The sequence below is a fragment of the Copadichromis virginalis genome, linkage group LG7 (genome assembly GCF_057382275.1).
Source record: "Copadichromis virginalis isolate Kocher_CV1m ecotype Utaka linkage group LG7, C_Virginalis_male_GT1.1, whole genome shotgun sequence".
Taxonomy (NCBI): domain Eukaryota; kingdom Metazoa; phylum Chordata; class Actinopteri; order Cichliformes; family Cichlidae; genus Copadichromis; species Copadichromis virginalis.
In genome coordinates, this window is record NC_140624.1 from 61532212 (window position 1) to 61546779 (window position 14568).

At 39.6% G+C, this 14568-nt stretch overlaps 1 protein-coding gene across 1 annotated transcript in view; it reads left to right on the forward strand.

Annotated features, from left to right (window-relative positions):
* Positions 1-11169, forward strand: part of cpne2 (copine II) — a 55156-nt gene extending 43987 nt beyond the window's left edge. The window contains exons 15-16 of the mRNA XM_085464594.1: positions 8015-8251; positions 9822-11169. Of these exons, the coding sequence (XP_085320720.1) occupies positions 8015-8251; positions 9822-9929 (345 nt within the window). The 3' untranslated portion in view covers positions 9930-11169. The remainder of the gene's footprint in view (positions 1-8014; positions 8252-9821) is intronic.
* The last annotated feature ends 3399 nt before the right edge of the window (positions 11170-14568 follow it).

Here is a 14568-nt window from a genome sequence, read left to right on the forward strand (position 1 = left end):
AGTCCACAATCAGCTTGACTTTTCTATCTTGTTTGAGAGGTTGACTGTGTTGCCAGAGAGGAGTTTGTGTATTCCCAAACGCAGATGCTGATTCTAACTGTAACCACTGCAAATCCAAGCTTAAACACAACCAGACTTTCACTGCAATCTGTCAGAACGCTCTCTTCTTTTGGCACACCTGTCCATCAAGGCTGTAGGTTACATATACATACTGAGTTTGGTAACTTTATATATATCACTGCTCACTTAGTTACATCTTATTATACCAGGCAGGATCCTCTTTTACCTTCAGAACGGCCTTAGTTCTCCTAGTCATAGATTTAACAATGTGCTGGAAACATTCCTCAGAGCTTTTGGTCCATATTGACATGATTGAATTTGCAGCTGCTGCACATTGATGATCTGAATCTCCTGTTCAGCATCCCAGAGGGGCTCTAATGGGTTGAGATCTGGTGGAGGGCATCTGATTACAGTGAACTCATTGTATTAAGACGAGGAATGGAGGTATGCTGCGGTGTTTATCATACAGTTGATACTGAGGTTCTGCGTAATGTGCCAAGGAAATATCCCCTTCGTCATGAGGAGCGAATGCTTATGCAGGATTCTGAGTCTGTTCAGTTCTGGTGAGCCTCAGTTTCCTGCTCTTAGCTGACAGGAGGGACACTTGTTTTGGTCTCCAGTGTTGTGCATTCAGAGATGCTCTTCTGCACTTCATTGTAACACGTGGTTATTTAAGTTCCCGCTGCCTTCCTATCAGCTCTTAATAGTCTGGCCATTCAAAGACCTCTGGCATAAACAAGCCATTTTTGCCCAGAGAACTGCTGCTCACTATTGTCTATTTTTCTGGCCTTTTTCTATACAGGGGAGGGGGGTAGAGGCATGCTTTCACCTATCCCAGCTGTCATTATATACAACAGTTATAAAACAGAAGTACCATTTATGTCAATTTTGTTGTATATAGCCTCTCCCCCCTGAACCACGGGTGACCGTGCCACTTACCGGTGTTGGCCAGAGGGACGATGGCGCGATATGGTAGCCTCGCTTCTGTTGTAGCCAGGGCAGCTGTGGCTACAACTGTAGCTCGCCTCCATCAGTGTGTGAAAGAATAGTGGAATTGTAAAGCGCTATATAAATGCAATCCGTTATTATTACCAATTCTACTTTAAGTAAAGACAGCACATTTTAAAGCTGGAGTGTATGAGTGTTACATTAAAAATCTAAAGTAAAAATGTTGAAAGATTTAGCTTTAGAATATCTCAATATCTTGCAGCTGTTTTTTTCTGTTGTTATCTATGTTACCTATAGTAGCTGAGATAGGCTCCAGCCCCCCTGCAACCCTGAATGGGATAAGTGGAAGACAGTGGTTGGATGGATGGTATCTCTCACAACCTAAGGAAACAAAGAAATCATTCTAAAAAAAAAAAACTACTCTTTTCTATATTTGAATTTTCAGCCACCACACACAGCAGATAAATTCCTAAACTGGATTCCTACATTGAATCATTCAAGCCCTTTATGAAGGACCGCATACAGTGCTGAATTAGCCCGCTAGTCCCAGGTATTGTCCCTATTTCACGGTATACCAGAGTTTTACATTAGGGATCTGGAGTGACATTTCTATGCAGGACCACAGGTAGTGATGTTTTACGTCATCCAACAAGGACCGATGTGCCTCGACCTTGAGAGGGGAGCATCTGTAGTGATGGACAGCGACTTCGCTACAGCTGTGGCTGCACAGAGTGACAACAACATAGGACAGCTCACGACAGAAAAAGAAATAGGAAGTGTTGACAATGATTTTCTGAGGCCAGGATTATACTTGCTTGCGGACGTGGACGCAGACGCTGCTGCTGCTCTATTATACTTTTTACTTTTTCTTGGGGGCTATTCAGTTAGTCAGTTCCCGTGTAGTGCCTGTCATGAAAAAATTGCTGCCACATGGGCAGGCACGCAGAGCCCTTACTTCCCTTGGATCTAAGCAGACCCTTGCATTCTCAAGAACGTGGAAATTCCAACACTGTCGTGTTTATAGCATTGTGTAACTACACCAGAAGGAGATCAAATCTGTTAAAATCAGCTCAGGTGTGACAATTAAAGGTTTTAATTTTCCTTCAAATGTGAACGAACCCTGAGTTAGTGCAGCTAGCACAGCTTAGAGCTGACATTGCCCAAAGCACAGAGGGAATGTCTACACCTGTGCTGCCCTTAACAGCTGCAGAAATACACATGTACTCTCTGTGATGCTACCCAGTTTAGTTTATAAAGGAAATTAAGGAACAAAGAGAGGAAAGGTCACATAAACAGTTAAATCAATACATGTCGTCGTCTGGGGAAATTAAACACTGACTGAAAATTTCAGGCTACTCGGAAACCTAATTCGATTTCTTTCTGATTGTTAAGCTTTTTTAATGAAGGCAAAGGTCAAGCAGGGTTCCCTCTAATGGAAGTGGTACCTAATTTAATTGATTTTGATTAAGGACATTAGAAGTCTTATTTTAGCTTGAGTTTGTACCTTTTTTTTGAGGGGGCTGGTTGCCTTTTTTGTCTTTAATTATAATGAAATGTAATATTGTATAAATTTCAATCTTGTCATTTCCATTTTAAAAACTTATAAATGCAATTTTTGTGACATTCCATTTAAATAATTTTCTTTCTCTTTAAAACTGAACGTTTCCCAAGCACTCTAAAGAGCTCCCTCCAGTCATTTGTCTCCAAACCTATGATAACGTTGCAAGGGATTATCAAAATATAAAATAAAACTTTGATTTAATGTGAAATTATTCAATGAATTATTTTGAATCTCATGTTAGCGTGATGTTTGTGGGTTTTTGTTCATGTTTTGCATTTGTATGCTTGAAATTAGAATGTCAGTTTCAGTTGTTGTTCATGCAAAGTACAAAATACATCAGGTCTGTATTATTCATGAGTGTCAAAAGGTCCCCTCTCTACCTGTGAATTAATTCATATTTTGAAAGATTATAATAGAGGATCCAGGTATTAGGTAATCCTTTGACTTGGGATGGAAATTATTTTTGCTTGTGTGATTCTCTGCTAATCCAGAGAGACCATATACCCAACAGATTGCATGTTATATGTATATATGTTGTGATTTCTTTGATCAATTGTTTGAGTATTTTCTTTATTCCCATTCAAGTCCATTGCAGTCTGATTAGTAGTAGTTGTGGATTAAAACATAAAAGCTAAAGTGTAAGCAGAACCATAGGATGAAGCACGTTATGTTACTGTATATTCCTGGAAACAGACAATTATTTTACTCAATAAAAATTCTACTTCAACAAAAAAAAGCAAAAACTTCTTAAAACTTCATTTTACAATTTAGATTTGATCAGCGATTCTTTATATGCAGGTTTTTATGCCCAAGACACCGATGAAATTAAAGTTAAATCAAAGTTAATTTTGATAGTTTTTAAAAGTAAATGTAAAAAAAGAGACATTTCTGATTGGATGCCAAGAATCAAATTAGGACTGTGCTGGAAGGCGCTCATTCACTTTGATATTTTATAGCTTCATACTTTATGGAAAAGTTGAATTTATTTATTTACTTTTAGTGATTACAAACTCATTTGGTTTGCACTGAAATATCTTGAGAGTTAAAAAACCCAAATCTACCTGGTCCTATTAATCGCCCTCTAAACCTAATGAGCAGTAGACGGATTAGTCGAAGGGCCAGATGAATCTCTCAGGTACTGTGTCAGATCTGGCTTACTGGATTTTTCCTGTTTCTTGTACATGACTTTTAAATACAGTTAATCTGCCATAGATAGTTTGTAGGCCTGCCACTTCTTATTTGGGCCTCCATTTACCCAGTTTCCTCACATTTTTTAAGGACACACTGAGTTATAAAAAAATAAACATTCACCTTAGAAAGTCTGTAAACTATCTATATAGGCCAAACATGGGAGTCTGTGGGCGTTGACTGACTGATGCCTTCTTTCACCTTATGTTTTATTGTGATTCTGTGTCACAGGTATTTAGGCTCTTTTTTGATTCAATCTCAGTTTTTGTCATTTTTCTGCTTTTGCTGTTCGATGGTGCTCTGCCCTTTATGGCGTGCAGTTAGTAAGTTTCCCTTCATTCAATTTAGTAGCCATATGTATACATATGTCATATCTCACACCAGAGAAATGCAAACATTACACTAATATTTATTTACTAACCAGTAATAGTCGACAGGGAATGCCTGTCAGGGAAGTTGATACTCACAATTTATCTACACTGATGGCTGACGGAGCTAACAAGTGTGTGCATCTGTTGGCTCGGTCTCCTGGTATGTAGATCAGCGTGTCAGGAAGGAAGGTGGCAGACTGGAGTGACGACGTCTGTCCTAGCTTCTTCTATCTTACACCTCATTGCAGCTGAGACACTGACCAGGGAGGCTTCTTGTTTTTTCATTCTCGTGCCAGTGGCTCGGTTCTGGGTAGGACTCAATCAGTCGCTGCTGGATGGACTTGTTTAAAGTTTGTCTGTGATCATCGGCTTTTGACACTGTTGACCACCACATCCTCCTCGAAAGGCTTAAACATTGGGTTGGTGTATCGGGTACTGCCTTGGAGTGGTTCTCCTCATATCTACATAACCGATCTTTTTCTGTGGTGGTCCCCGATTTTAGGTCATCTTCTACCTCCCTTACTTGTGATGTCCCTCAGGGTTCGGTTTTGGGGCCTTTAATGTTCTTAATATATCTTCTCCCATTCCAGCATTTAATGGGCTCTTTTGAGGACATCTCTTATCACTGTTATTCTGATGATATTCAGTTGTACATCTCTTTTAAGCCCCAGGATTTATCTAAGCTTCAGCTTTTAAATGACTGCTTAGATTGTATCAAACATTGGATGGCTGTAAATTTCCTCCAACTCAACGAGGGGAAAACTGAAGTCCTCATATGTGCTCCGGACAGATTTGTATCCCAGATAGTGAAAGCCCTTGGTCCTCTTTCTGTGTATGTTAAATCCTCTATCAGGAATTTAGGTGTCACTTTTGACTCGACTCTTACATTGGATGGGCATGTGAAATCTCTGGTTCAGTCTTGTTTTTATCATTTAAGAAATGTGGCTAAGTTAAGCCCTATTTTATCTCGCCCTGAACTGGAGATTGCTATACATGCATTTATTTCCTCACGCTTGGACTATTGTAGCTCTTTGTTTATGTGTCTAAGCAAAGGTTCTCTGGATCGTCTGCAGGTTGTGCAAAACGCTGCAGGTAGACTGTTGACAAAATCCTCCAAGTAGTCACATGTGACACCATTGCTATTTCAGCTATACTGGCTTCCTGTTGAATTTAGAGTACATTTTAAGATCCTGGTCTTGACATTTAGAGCCTTGCATGGACTGGCATCTCCCTACATTTCCGGACTCGGTAGTTGTTTTCAAAAAACAACTCAAAACTCACCTTTTTAAAACTGTTTTTGGTTCAATTTCTGCCTGTTTTATATTGTCTGTTTTACCCTTTTATTATTTGTTATCCTATGTGCAGCACTTTGTGATTTCTGTCTAGAAAGGTGCTATATAAATAAAATTTTATTTATTATTTATTTTATTTATCTTTTATTTTTAGTTCATTTTAGATAGCCTGAGCGATCTTATCATAAGCGCAGTTGTGCTTGCAGCAGTTCTACTGTAATGCTGGGTACTTTCGAGACACATATACATCCCAAACACCTTTAGCAGCAGAAAAAGTCATGAATAGCATATTTCAGCTGAGCTTGCCTGATCTGAATTGGCTTTCATGCAAAAAAACGACTGAACTGCAACATGCTGTACTTCCAGTGGCTTATTATATGTCAGTGAAGCTAACACCTAAAACCCAAAATAAGAGCAACCCTAAGGCTCTATGACACATCCAAAAAAGACGTTCTATTTTGGCAGCGTTTCTTGGTAGTGTTCCTCGAACACCGGGGCCGACACATTCTTATGATTTATCGTAACTTCCTTTTATGATATTTATCTTTGTGTCAAAAACAGAATTATGCCACGTTGCTCTTCTGCTGCTTTATAAACACTATAGAGTGTACAAAAACAAACAAAAAGCACCGGAGCAGAGACAGTGTTCTCATGCATAAGGCTCCACGTGATGTTGTCATTGGTATGAGTATATAGATGTGCAGCACTCGCTGAAGTTTGGGATCTACAAACTTTAAACATATACATGTCCTTCTCCTGTACATATCCACTGGCATTTCTACTGCCTATATGTGACGAGAGTGTAGTGGCTGGGTATCATTATGCTCCCACGGTGCTTTTTGTCCCTAATTGTACCCTGTCACCCTGTGGAGAAAAAATACATGAGCAGAATACACAAAGGCTTGTACTCGTCTGTGTGTTGTGCGCCAGAATCCTTTTGTTTCTGTAAGGAAATGATTGCAGACCCTTTTCTTGTCTTATATTACAGCGAGTTCAAACACGGGTTGAAATTAGGAAGGAATGACAGACAATGAGGATGTAACAGCTGCAGCACAAATGCGCGTGCGTGCGCACAGGCTACACGCTGAGTTACTGGTTAGACTGGTGTGTGTTGGAGAAAGTCAGTGGGTAGGCTTCACAAATCAGCTACTCCTCAGCCTTGGCGTTTCTGTTTCTCAGATAATGAGAGAACCTGCGACTGCAGACTGTGCGAGTGTGTATGATCACGCTCCTGCCAGTGACACGCGTACACACCCAGGCTGCAGGCCAGCGCAGTCTGTGCGTGCCTCAGTGTGTGAGCGACCCTGTCTGTCTGTGTGATAATGATTCTCTAATGAGCGCTGCTGTTAGCACATTAAAGAGACAGGCTTCAGAGTCGTCCTCGCGTGTGTGACTGTTTGCGTGTCACGTGGAAGTGCGATTTTCTTCCAAGAAAAGTCAGTGTGCATCGTCACTTTGTCTGTTCTTATCGTAGGACAACCATTTGCATTTCATTATGCAGAATTGATGCATGCTATTTTGTGCCAGAGAGAGATATAGTCCAGCAGTTATGTATTTGGACAGTTTTATTTGGGTTTTTTGTTATAAAATAATCCCACATTAAAGCATGTAGTCTTAGCTTCTTCTTCTTTTTAAATACATTTGCATCAGAACACAGAAAGAACTATTGGAGATGTAGCTTTTTAAACACATTCTGCATCCTGCTCAGTGAGGAAATGTCGTCCACTGAGTTTTGCTGCATCCTTATTGTTTTTCTTCTGTCAGCAAAGACACATTTGCACCCATACATGCTGGACTCGTAACACCACCCCCCACCATTTTTCAAAGGTGCTTTGGTCAGCCAGGGGTCCTCAGCTACATTCATATCTATATTTTGATAGAGGGTGAACATTTGAATTATGAATTTTGTTAAAGTTGACTAGAAGTTAGCATGAAGGTCTCCTGGGAGCATCCTGGGAGGCAACTACAATGCAAATAATTTTATGCTCATCCACAAGTCTTGTTCTCATCTGTTTGACTACTTTTTTCTTGTTTTGTAGTTTTCTTACTCTTTTAGAACTCAGTTTTTTCTTTTCACTGTTGCCAGGTGTTTGCTTATTGGGGTCTCAATAATACGGTAGTCTTTATCTTGGAGTGCCTTAAGGCAACTGTGTTTGTGATGCTATAGAAATAATCTTGAAGTGATCTGAATTTACTTTAACGCCGAAACTAAGTTACAATAAATCCAGCCATTTATCTTTCACTTCCATTATTTTGTCATGATTTTTTCTTTTCATTGGCACAAATGGAGTTCAGATGGAGTTCAGCTTGATGAAATGCAGAAAGGCTTTATTTCTGCGTTGTATTTGACTCTTCTTCACCATCACTCGTAATAATATCTGTTTTGTTTTGTTTTTCTAGCACTCTTTTTCCTCTTCATCCGCAATATGCGACTCTGTTTACCATTATTCACAGCATAATGATCATTACTGAATTTGTGTTTCAAGTCTTTTTGTAGTTGTAGATTCATCTTCAAGAGCTCAACTAAAAATAACTTTTTGTTGTTTGCTAATTCTTCTCATTTTTTCTCGCACCATCCTTCTTCCCCTCTGCAGCAGTACTTTACACTGCTCATTATAACAGACGGTGTCATCAGCGATATGGATGAGACGCGCGACGCTATTGTGCAGGCATCGAAGCTACCCATGTCCATCATCATCATTGGCGTGGGCAATGCCGACTTTGCCGCCATGGAGTTCCTGGATGGGGACGCCAGCGTTTTGAGGTCCAGCACAGGAGAGGAGGCTGTTCGGGATATTGTGCAGTTTGTCCCTTTCAGGGATTTCCGCAACGTAAGTATTGGTTTCAGTAGATACACACAAATATGTATAAACACCCAGTCTGATATGTTCTTATTCTCCAAATTGGCTGATGCTGCCCTCGAATACATGTAACACGAAATTCTTTCTGTTTACATAAAAAGAATTCAGTTTCTTCTCATAATGTTGCAGATTTCACATAATACACAAGGCTGAAATGTGTTCATTTTAATGAGGCTTCATACATGCTTGCTGCAGGTCAGCACACTGGTTAATTAGTGTGTGCACATTTTCAGGCTGTGCACAGGAGGGCTCATTAGGGCATTTTGGGTTTTGTCATCGTCTTTTTATGTGTTTATTTTTTGTCTGTGTGTGTGTGTGTGTGTGTGTGTGTGTGTGTGTGTGTGTGTGTGTGTGTGTGTGTGTGTGTGTGTGGGCTGATGGTGGGCGAGTTGATTTCCTCTGTAGTGGGAGGAACAGACAGTGTTTACTGGCTTCATTCCAGATTGTTGGTGGGAGGTTAAGAGACAGCAACTGACTGAACAGAGAGGAAGAGAGAGAAATGAAGCCTAAGACAGAGAGGAAATGTGGAAATTAGAGTGACCTGATTGATAAGCTGTGCTGGGAGGGTAGATTCTTTTGTACTAATTATTATCATTAGGGTTGTATAGTGCTACTTTGAAAGTTAACAGTTTTTTTTAACAAGTTAAAATGGGACTTGATGCTCGGTTCAAGCTAAGTATGATGGGTCCTGGGCTCCACTAAGGTAGTGTTGTTTCCCAGTTTGATTAGCTGTACCTCAGGGGTTTGGGCAGAGATGACCATATTAACAGTAGAAAATCTATGAAACAGAGTGTTTAGAGCTTTATGAAGGCTGCTGTACAGCTTTTGGTATAAAGATATTACTTAGCAACCTTTTTACTTAAGAGCATCTGTCACTGTACCTGTTTAGAGATGACAGGAAATAAGGAAAAGGATTAAACATTTATAAGTAAGGTGAAAGCAGTCAAAGCATTAGCTTTAAAATACTGAGCTTTACCACATGACATCATTGACACACTGAATTCAGTTTAGCTCAGTTTTATTTATCAAATTGTTATTTTTCCCAGCGAATGCCATCAACCTCTAGCGACCACTTGCAGTCACTCAGGGAATATTCATTTATCCTCTCACAACCAGTGGTCGTCAGATGGTCATAGACTGGTCTCTAAGCCTTTGAGACTGGGGCATTATTCACTTGATCCTACATTGTCATCACGATTGTCACACACTGGTGAACAAGTTAATGTGCTTAGTGGTAACTTGTCTACAATACCTCAACACTTAGTAGTATAAAACGTAAGAGTAGTTATTATGCATTTATGGTTAATTTAAGAATTCTGCCTTCACTCATATGGACGCTGTACACATATTGCACTTGGTAAGTGACAGGGTAAATGGCTAATGCACAAGCCGACTGTTTTGAACACACTCCACACACAATTTCACAGTGAGTGTATTAAAAAGGCCAAGGTTTCTGTACGAGAGTGAAAATGTCTCATTTTAAATCTTTCACTTTATTCAATCTAAAACGCATTGTGTTGTTTTTTTCTCTTCCTCTCAGGCGCCCAAGGAAACCCTTGCAAAGTCAGTTCTGGCTGAGCTGCCTCAGCAGGTCACCCAGTACTTTAAACAGCGGAATCTACCGCCCATTAACCCAGCACCAGAGTGAGACGCCCCGAAGACGAGAGCCCACATGAGATACAAGAGCTTGACGAAACCCCTCCTTTTTGTTAATGGCAAACAAAACAGAACGAAACTGTACAGTATATGTCAGCAGTAGACAAAAATTAGTTGTGGAAAAAAAAATCCAACGTTGAAGACATCTCTAAGTTTTCACTGATTAAAGAATGTTTGGTCAGTTTTCAGTGTAAACCCATCTGAAGTGATACTCTTTCTTTCTTCAGTCTTTCCAGCACACAGATCAGTGATGATAATGTGTAGAGTACCTTGCATGTCCAAAATGTGCAGATAAAATGCAGGTGAAACACTGGCCTGTTTAGGGGAAAATAAATTAACTTATCAGGATGTATTTTTTTTCTTTTGCTTTTTGCATGTGTATGTGTCTTGTGATTGATACCATGTGATACATACAACTCCTTTGTGTGAAGTCCTCTTTAAGCTGAACTGTATCAGTGGTTGATTCCTCTTTATTCTTGTACCTTTTCAGGTAGCATATCAGATGAAAGCTGTTTGCTTTTGTGCTCATGTGTGATGGACTCATACACTGAGTCTCAACAGAGCAGCATTTATTTAACCCTCCAGGGGGAAGGGTTCTGTTTAAAAGTTTTGATCAGCAGTTATCTGGGAGGCAGATTTAATGCTCCACTATCCTTGGTGAAGTAAAGAGGACATAACCAGAGAAGAATGAGGCATACTGGCAGCTGTAGCACTACCACAGGACAGATGTTGGACACTGAGTGTATTCAGTAGGCCGTTTTGCTAGCTTTTAAAAAATCCGTGTATTTTACTTATGACTTAAGTTCATCCTGCATGTTGCCAGTATCTACTCACTGTTTACAAACTGATGATCACAAATGCATGATGGGTTTTTTTCCTCAAATTATGTACTTACCAGATTTTGTAAATATTTTATGAGATTCTGTTGCAAAGAAAGTATTACGTGATAAAGACAGAGGCTGCAGCTGTCACAGCCTTAACAACTGGAGAGGGCAGAGAGAGCAGAGAAGGTTCTGATATGCATATATCGAATGTATATTTCTATGACACTGTTTATGTTATAAGAAGCCAATGTTTATGCCATGTTTTTAATGTACTTTTTATGCAGTGCTGAATCGTGTAATTAAACTGAAATGTGTATTGCTGTGCATCTTTGTACTAAATGTGTTGCTATTAATTTTATAAAGTTGTGTCTATGTCCACACTCAGGATAATAAAGTAAAGGAAAAGTCTCTTGGCCTCTGTGCAATGCCTATTGCACAACTTCCATTGAGTACTTATGAGACTAGCAGTATGATGCTGTAACTTTGAAACCACGTGTTATCCTGGTTGATCTATGATTTTAGTTGCATTCTCTTTGTTTTATAGTCCATTAAATTTTTCATTGAATGGCGGCTCTGAACTGTAGGACCGAGCCACACTCTGATAATGTGGAGAACATTGACTTCCCTGAAAATGATGTCGGGACAGCAGCACATGTTGCTATAACACTTGGTACAGAATTAACGATGTCTTCAAACATTGCAAGTTACCAAAGATCTGTGCACTAGTCTAGGCTGTGCACTTATAAGTCTCTGAATTTTTTTTTAAAGCACTACCATCTAAGAACCTAAAGATCACAGCCATTCAGCATTTATCTGGATCCTTCTGACTTATATATTGAAAAATTCTCCAGATTCTCTGAATGCAAATGTGACCTGTGGTCTTTAACAATGTGGTTTTAACAGAGAAGTGAACCCTGCCCACTGATACCCCTGCCTCTCGGAGTTGCTCTTTTTATACTCATGTTGCTGACTTTTGTCCGTTAACCAAATTAGATGTAAAATGCTCGATCCGGTGTGTTTTTCAGAATTGTATCCATCCATCCATTCACTTCCGCTTATCCTTTTCAGGGTCGCGGGGGGCGCTGGAGCCTATCCCAGCTGTTATAGGGCGAGAGCTAGGGTACACCCTGGACAGGTCGCCAGTTTGTCGCAGGGCCTTGTTTCCAGTGTTGTTGAAATGGTTTTTTTTAGTAATAAAATTTCATCAACTTTAATGTGCAAAAATCACAGTAAATTTTGGGGCAGCAGTGGTAGTCGTTTTTGCAGGTGGTGCATTGATTAGCACGTTTGGCTCACAGCAAAGGTCCTGGGTTGTCTGTCTCCATGTGTTAGCCCTGCAGCAGTTTGGCAACTTTTCCAGGGTGTACCCTGCTTCTTGCCCAATAACAGCAGAGATAAACTCACATGACCCACATGACTGGATAAGAGGAAAGCTGGATGGCATTGTGTTTTTATCTACAGCTTTTGGAAATAACGCTGTATGAATATTCTCAAAATAACCACAAAAAAGTAGCCACAAAATGATGCAACAAAACTAAAAACAAACACCCACAAAGAGATACAAAATTATCTGAAGCTATGCAACATAGAAACAGCTACAACGCAATGTAAAGGGACCACAATAAGACGTTTAACACCAGTGATGCAGGGTGACTATGAAGAGTTACAAAATTACTACAGAAGAGGAAATGCAACCTTTAAAGCAACCACATAGAAACAAATAAATACAAATAGATGTTCACTCACCCCAAGCTTCTACACCTGCCTCTATACATAAGAGCAAATTTTACAGACACAGAGATGTGGGTGGTGGACACTTATATACTTTAACTCCACATGACTCACCTCTGATTTTTCCCATTGGTTTTGCTTAGACTCAAGAGATCATGAATTACAGCTTGCCGCTATTAAACAGACTAAGGAGACTAATTTCAGCTTACATAAAATTTGGCAGCTTAGAAACATGAAATACTACAGAGAGGAAAAGAAACTTCTTGAACCTCTGTGGACAGACTGTGGATTTTATAGTCCTGTGGTTTAACACCTCTGACTTTGATACAAACTACCTTGGACACACTGTATGTAATAATTGCCAGATTAAAAAACAATGTTGCTCCTGGGTGTGTGTGGTTTGCCTCAAAATGCAAATTACTTATTGACATTTTCGTATATTATTTGTCTGTCAGGTTGTCATAGCAACGCTTTTTACAGCGGCACCACACTAAACTAAGACACCCATGCCATCCTTAATGATGCCAGTGAACTGAGCTCAGATGGACTGAAACACTTGTTTCTGACCATCATCACAAGATCAAATCACCTTCTAGTCCCATTTGACAAACTATGTTTCTAAAGGCTTTGAGATTGAGTCTCTTATTTGAGCAGCAAAGATTTAATCCATTAAAGAGAATTGAAAAATTCTATGTTAAATGTTTAGCTTATTAACACACTGGGAGAATTTAAATGTTATCTTCACACCTTGACTGTCACCCTGTTTTTCAATCTCAAGTCAGCCAGCTGAGCTCAGCTCCAGATGTACAGTTCTCCTGCCAAGATCTTAATGAGAACTGAATACACATCCCACAATCCAATTAACCAAATTAATTTTGATCTAGTCCAATTTTGTGCATTAAATTCAACGCCCATGTCAGTCTGATTCTGAGCCACAGTATTGTGCAGACAGATAACAGGCCCTTTCATATACAGTCATAAAGAACCACCTGCGGTGACAAGAAGAACAAGAAGTCCGACAACAGAGGGTTTTGATCCCCACAGAGCACTGATGTCAACTTCCTGAAGTCAGTCCGGATTTCAAGGAAGATACTGAAGACACGGAAACAGCTTGAATCCACAAAAGACTCGTGCGACAAGATACTTGGAAGAAGCAACCTGCTAAGATTCTTGGAAAACTGTGCACAAAGTCTACCTAGAACAACAGGGACTTTTTCGCTTTTTTTTTTTTAAGTCAGAGTGGTAACACAAAACATCTCAAAGCTGTCGGAACTGTCACCAAACTGCATTGTTAGAAATATAACAGAAGGTGTGTAGTGAAAATGATTTCTCTAGTTTAGTTCTAGATCTTCATTTTGTAATTAATTTTCTTCTTAACCATCACTTGTTAACTTGAAGTACCCTTAAAGGTACATTGAGAGTGTAATTACATCTTCCAACAAACTGATTTTCTCAAAAAACAAACAAACTTGGAATTAATCAATTTAAAATAGGCAGGAGTGGGTGAGAGTTTGTGGAAGCTACCATGTTATCCCACTATCTTGAATACAGTGGCTGAGATGGATATTGTCATTCTGCCAAATCATATTTAATGTGTGTGGGTAGAGACCAGCCACTTAATCTGTGGTAGGACAAAGATGAATGAGTAGAGAACTCGTATGTTCGTGTGTCATGGAGGCAAATTTTAACTTTTGTCTGCACTTACTGACTTGAGATGTGAAGGATCGTACCATTTTATAAGGGTTACCTTCAACAAAGACGTGAAAACACAAATGAACCCTCATCCTCCTCACTTCAAGCCTCATCTACCTGAATGAATACGGGGCTTTAAAACAAAAAACAAAAAAACATGTAAAATTACTTATTGTTAGGCTCGAGTGATGTATACAGTCAATATCGATTAATGGGAGCCAGAGCTGTTGGATTATGCGCTTGAACTGGGAGGGGTAAAATCAGATGACTACAATCTGTAGTCTACCTGTTATTATTGTTTCTTGTGCACGCTTACATATTTTCTTGCCCATCTGAGCACCTGAGAGTGGAAGCCTACACTACTTCCTTTTTTAATGACTTTTA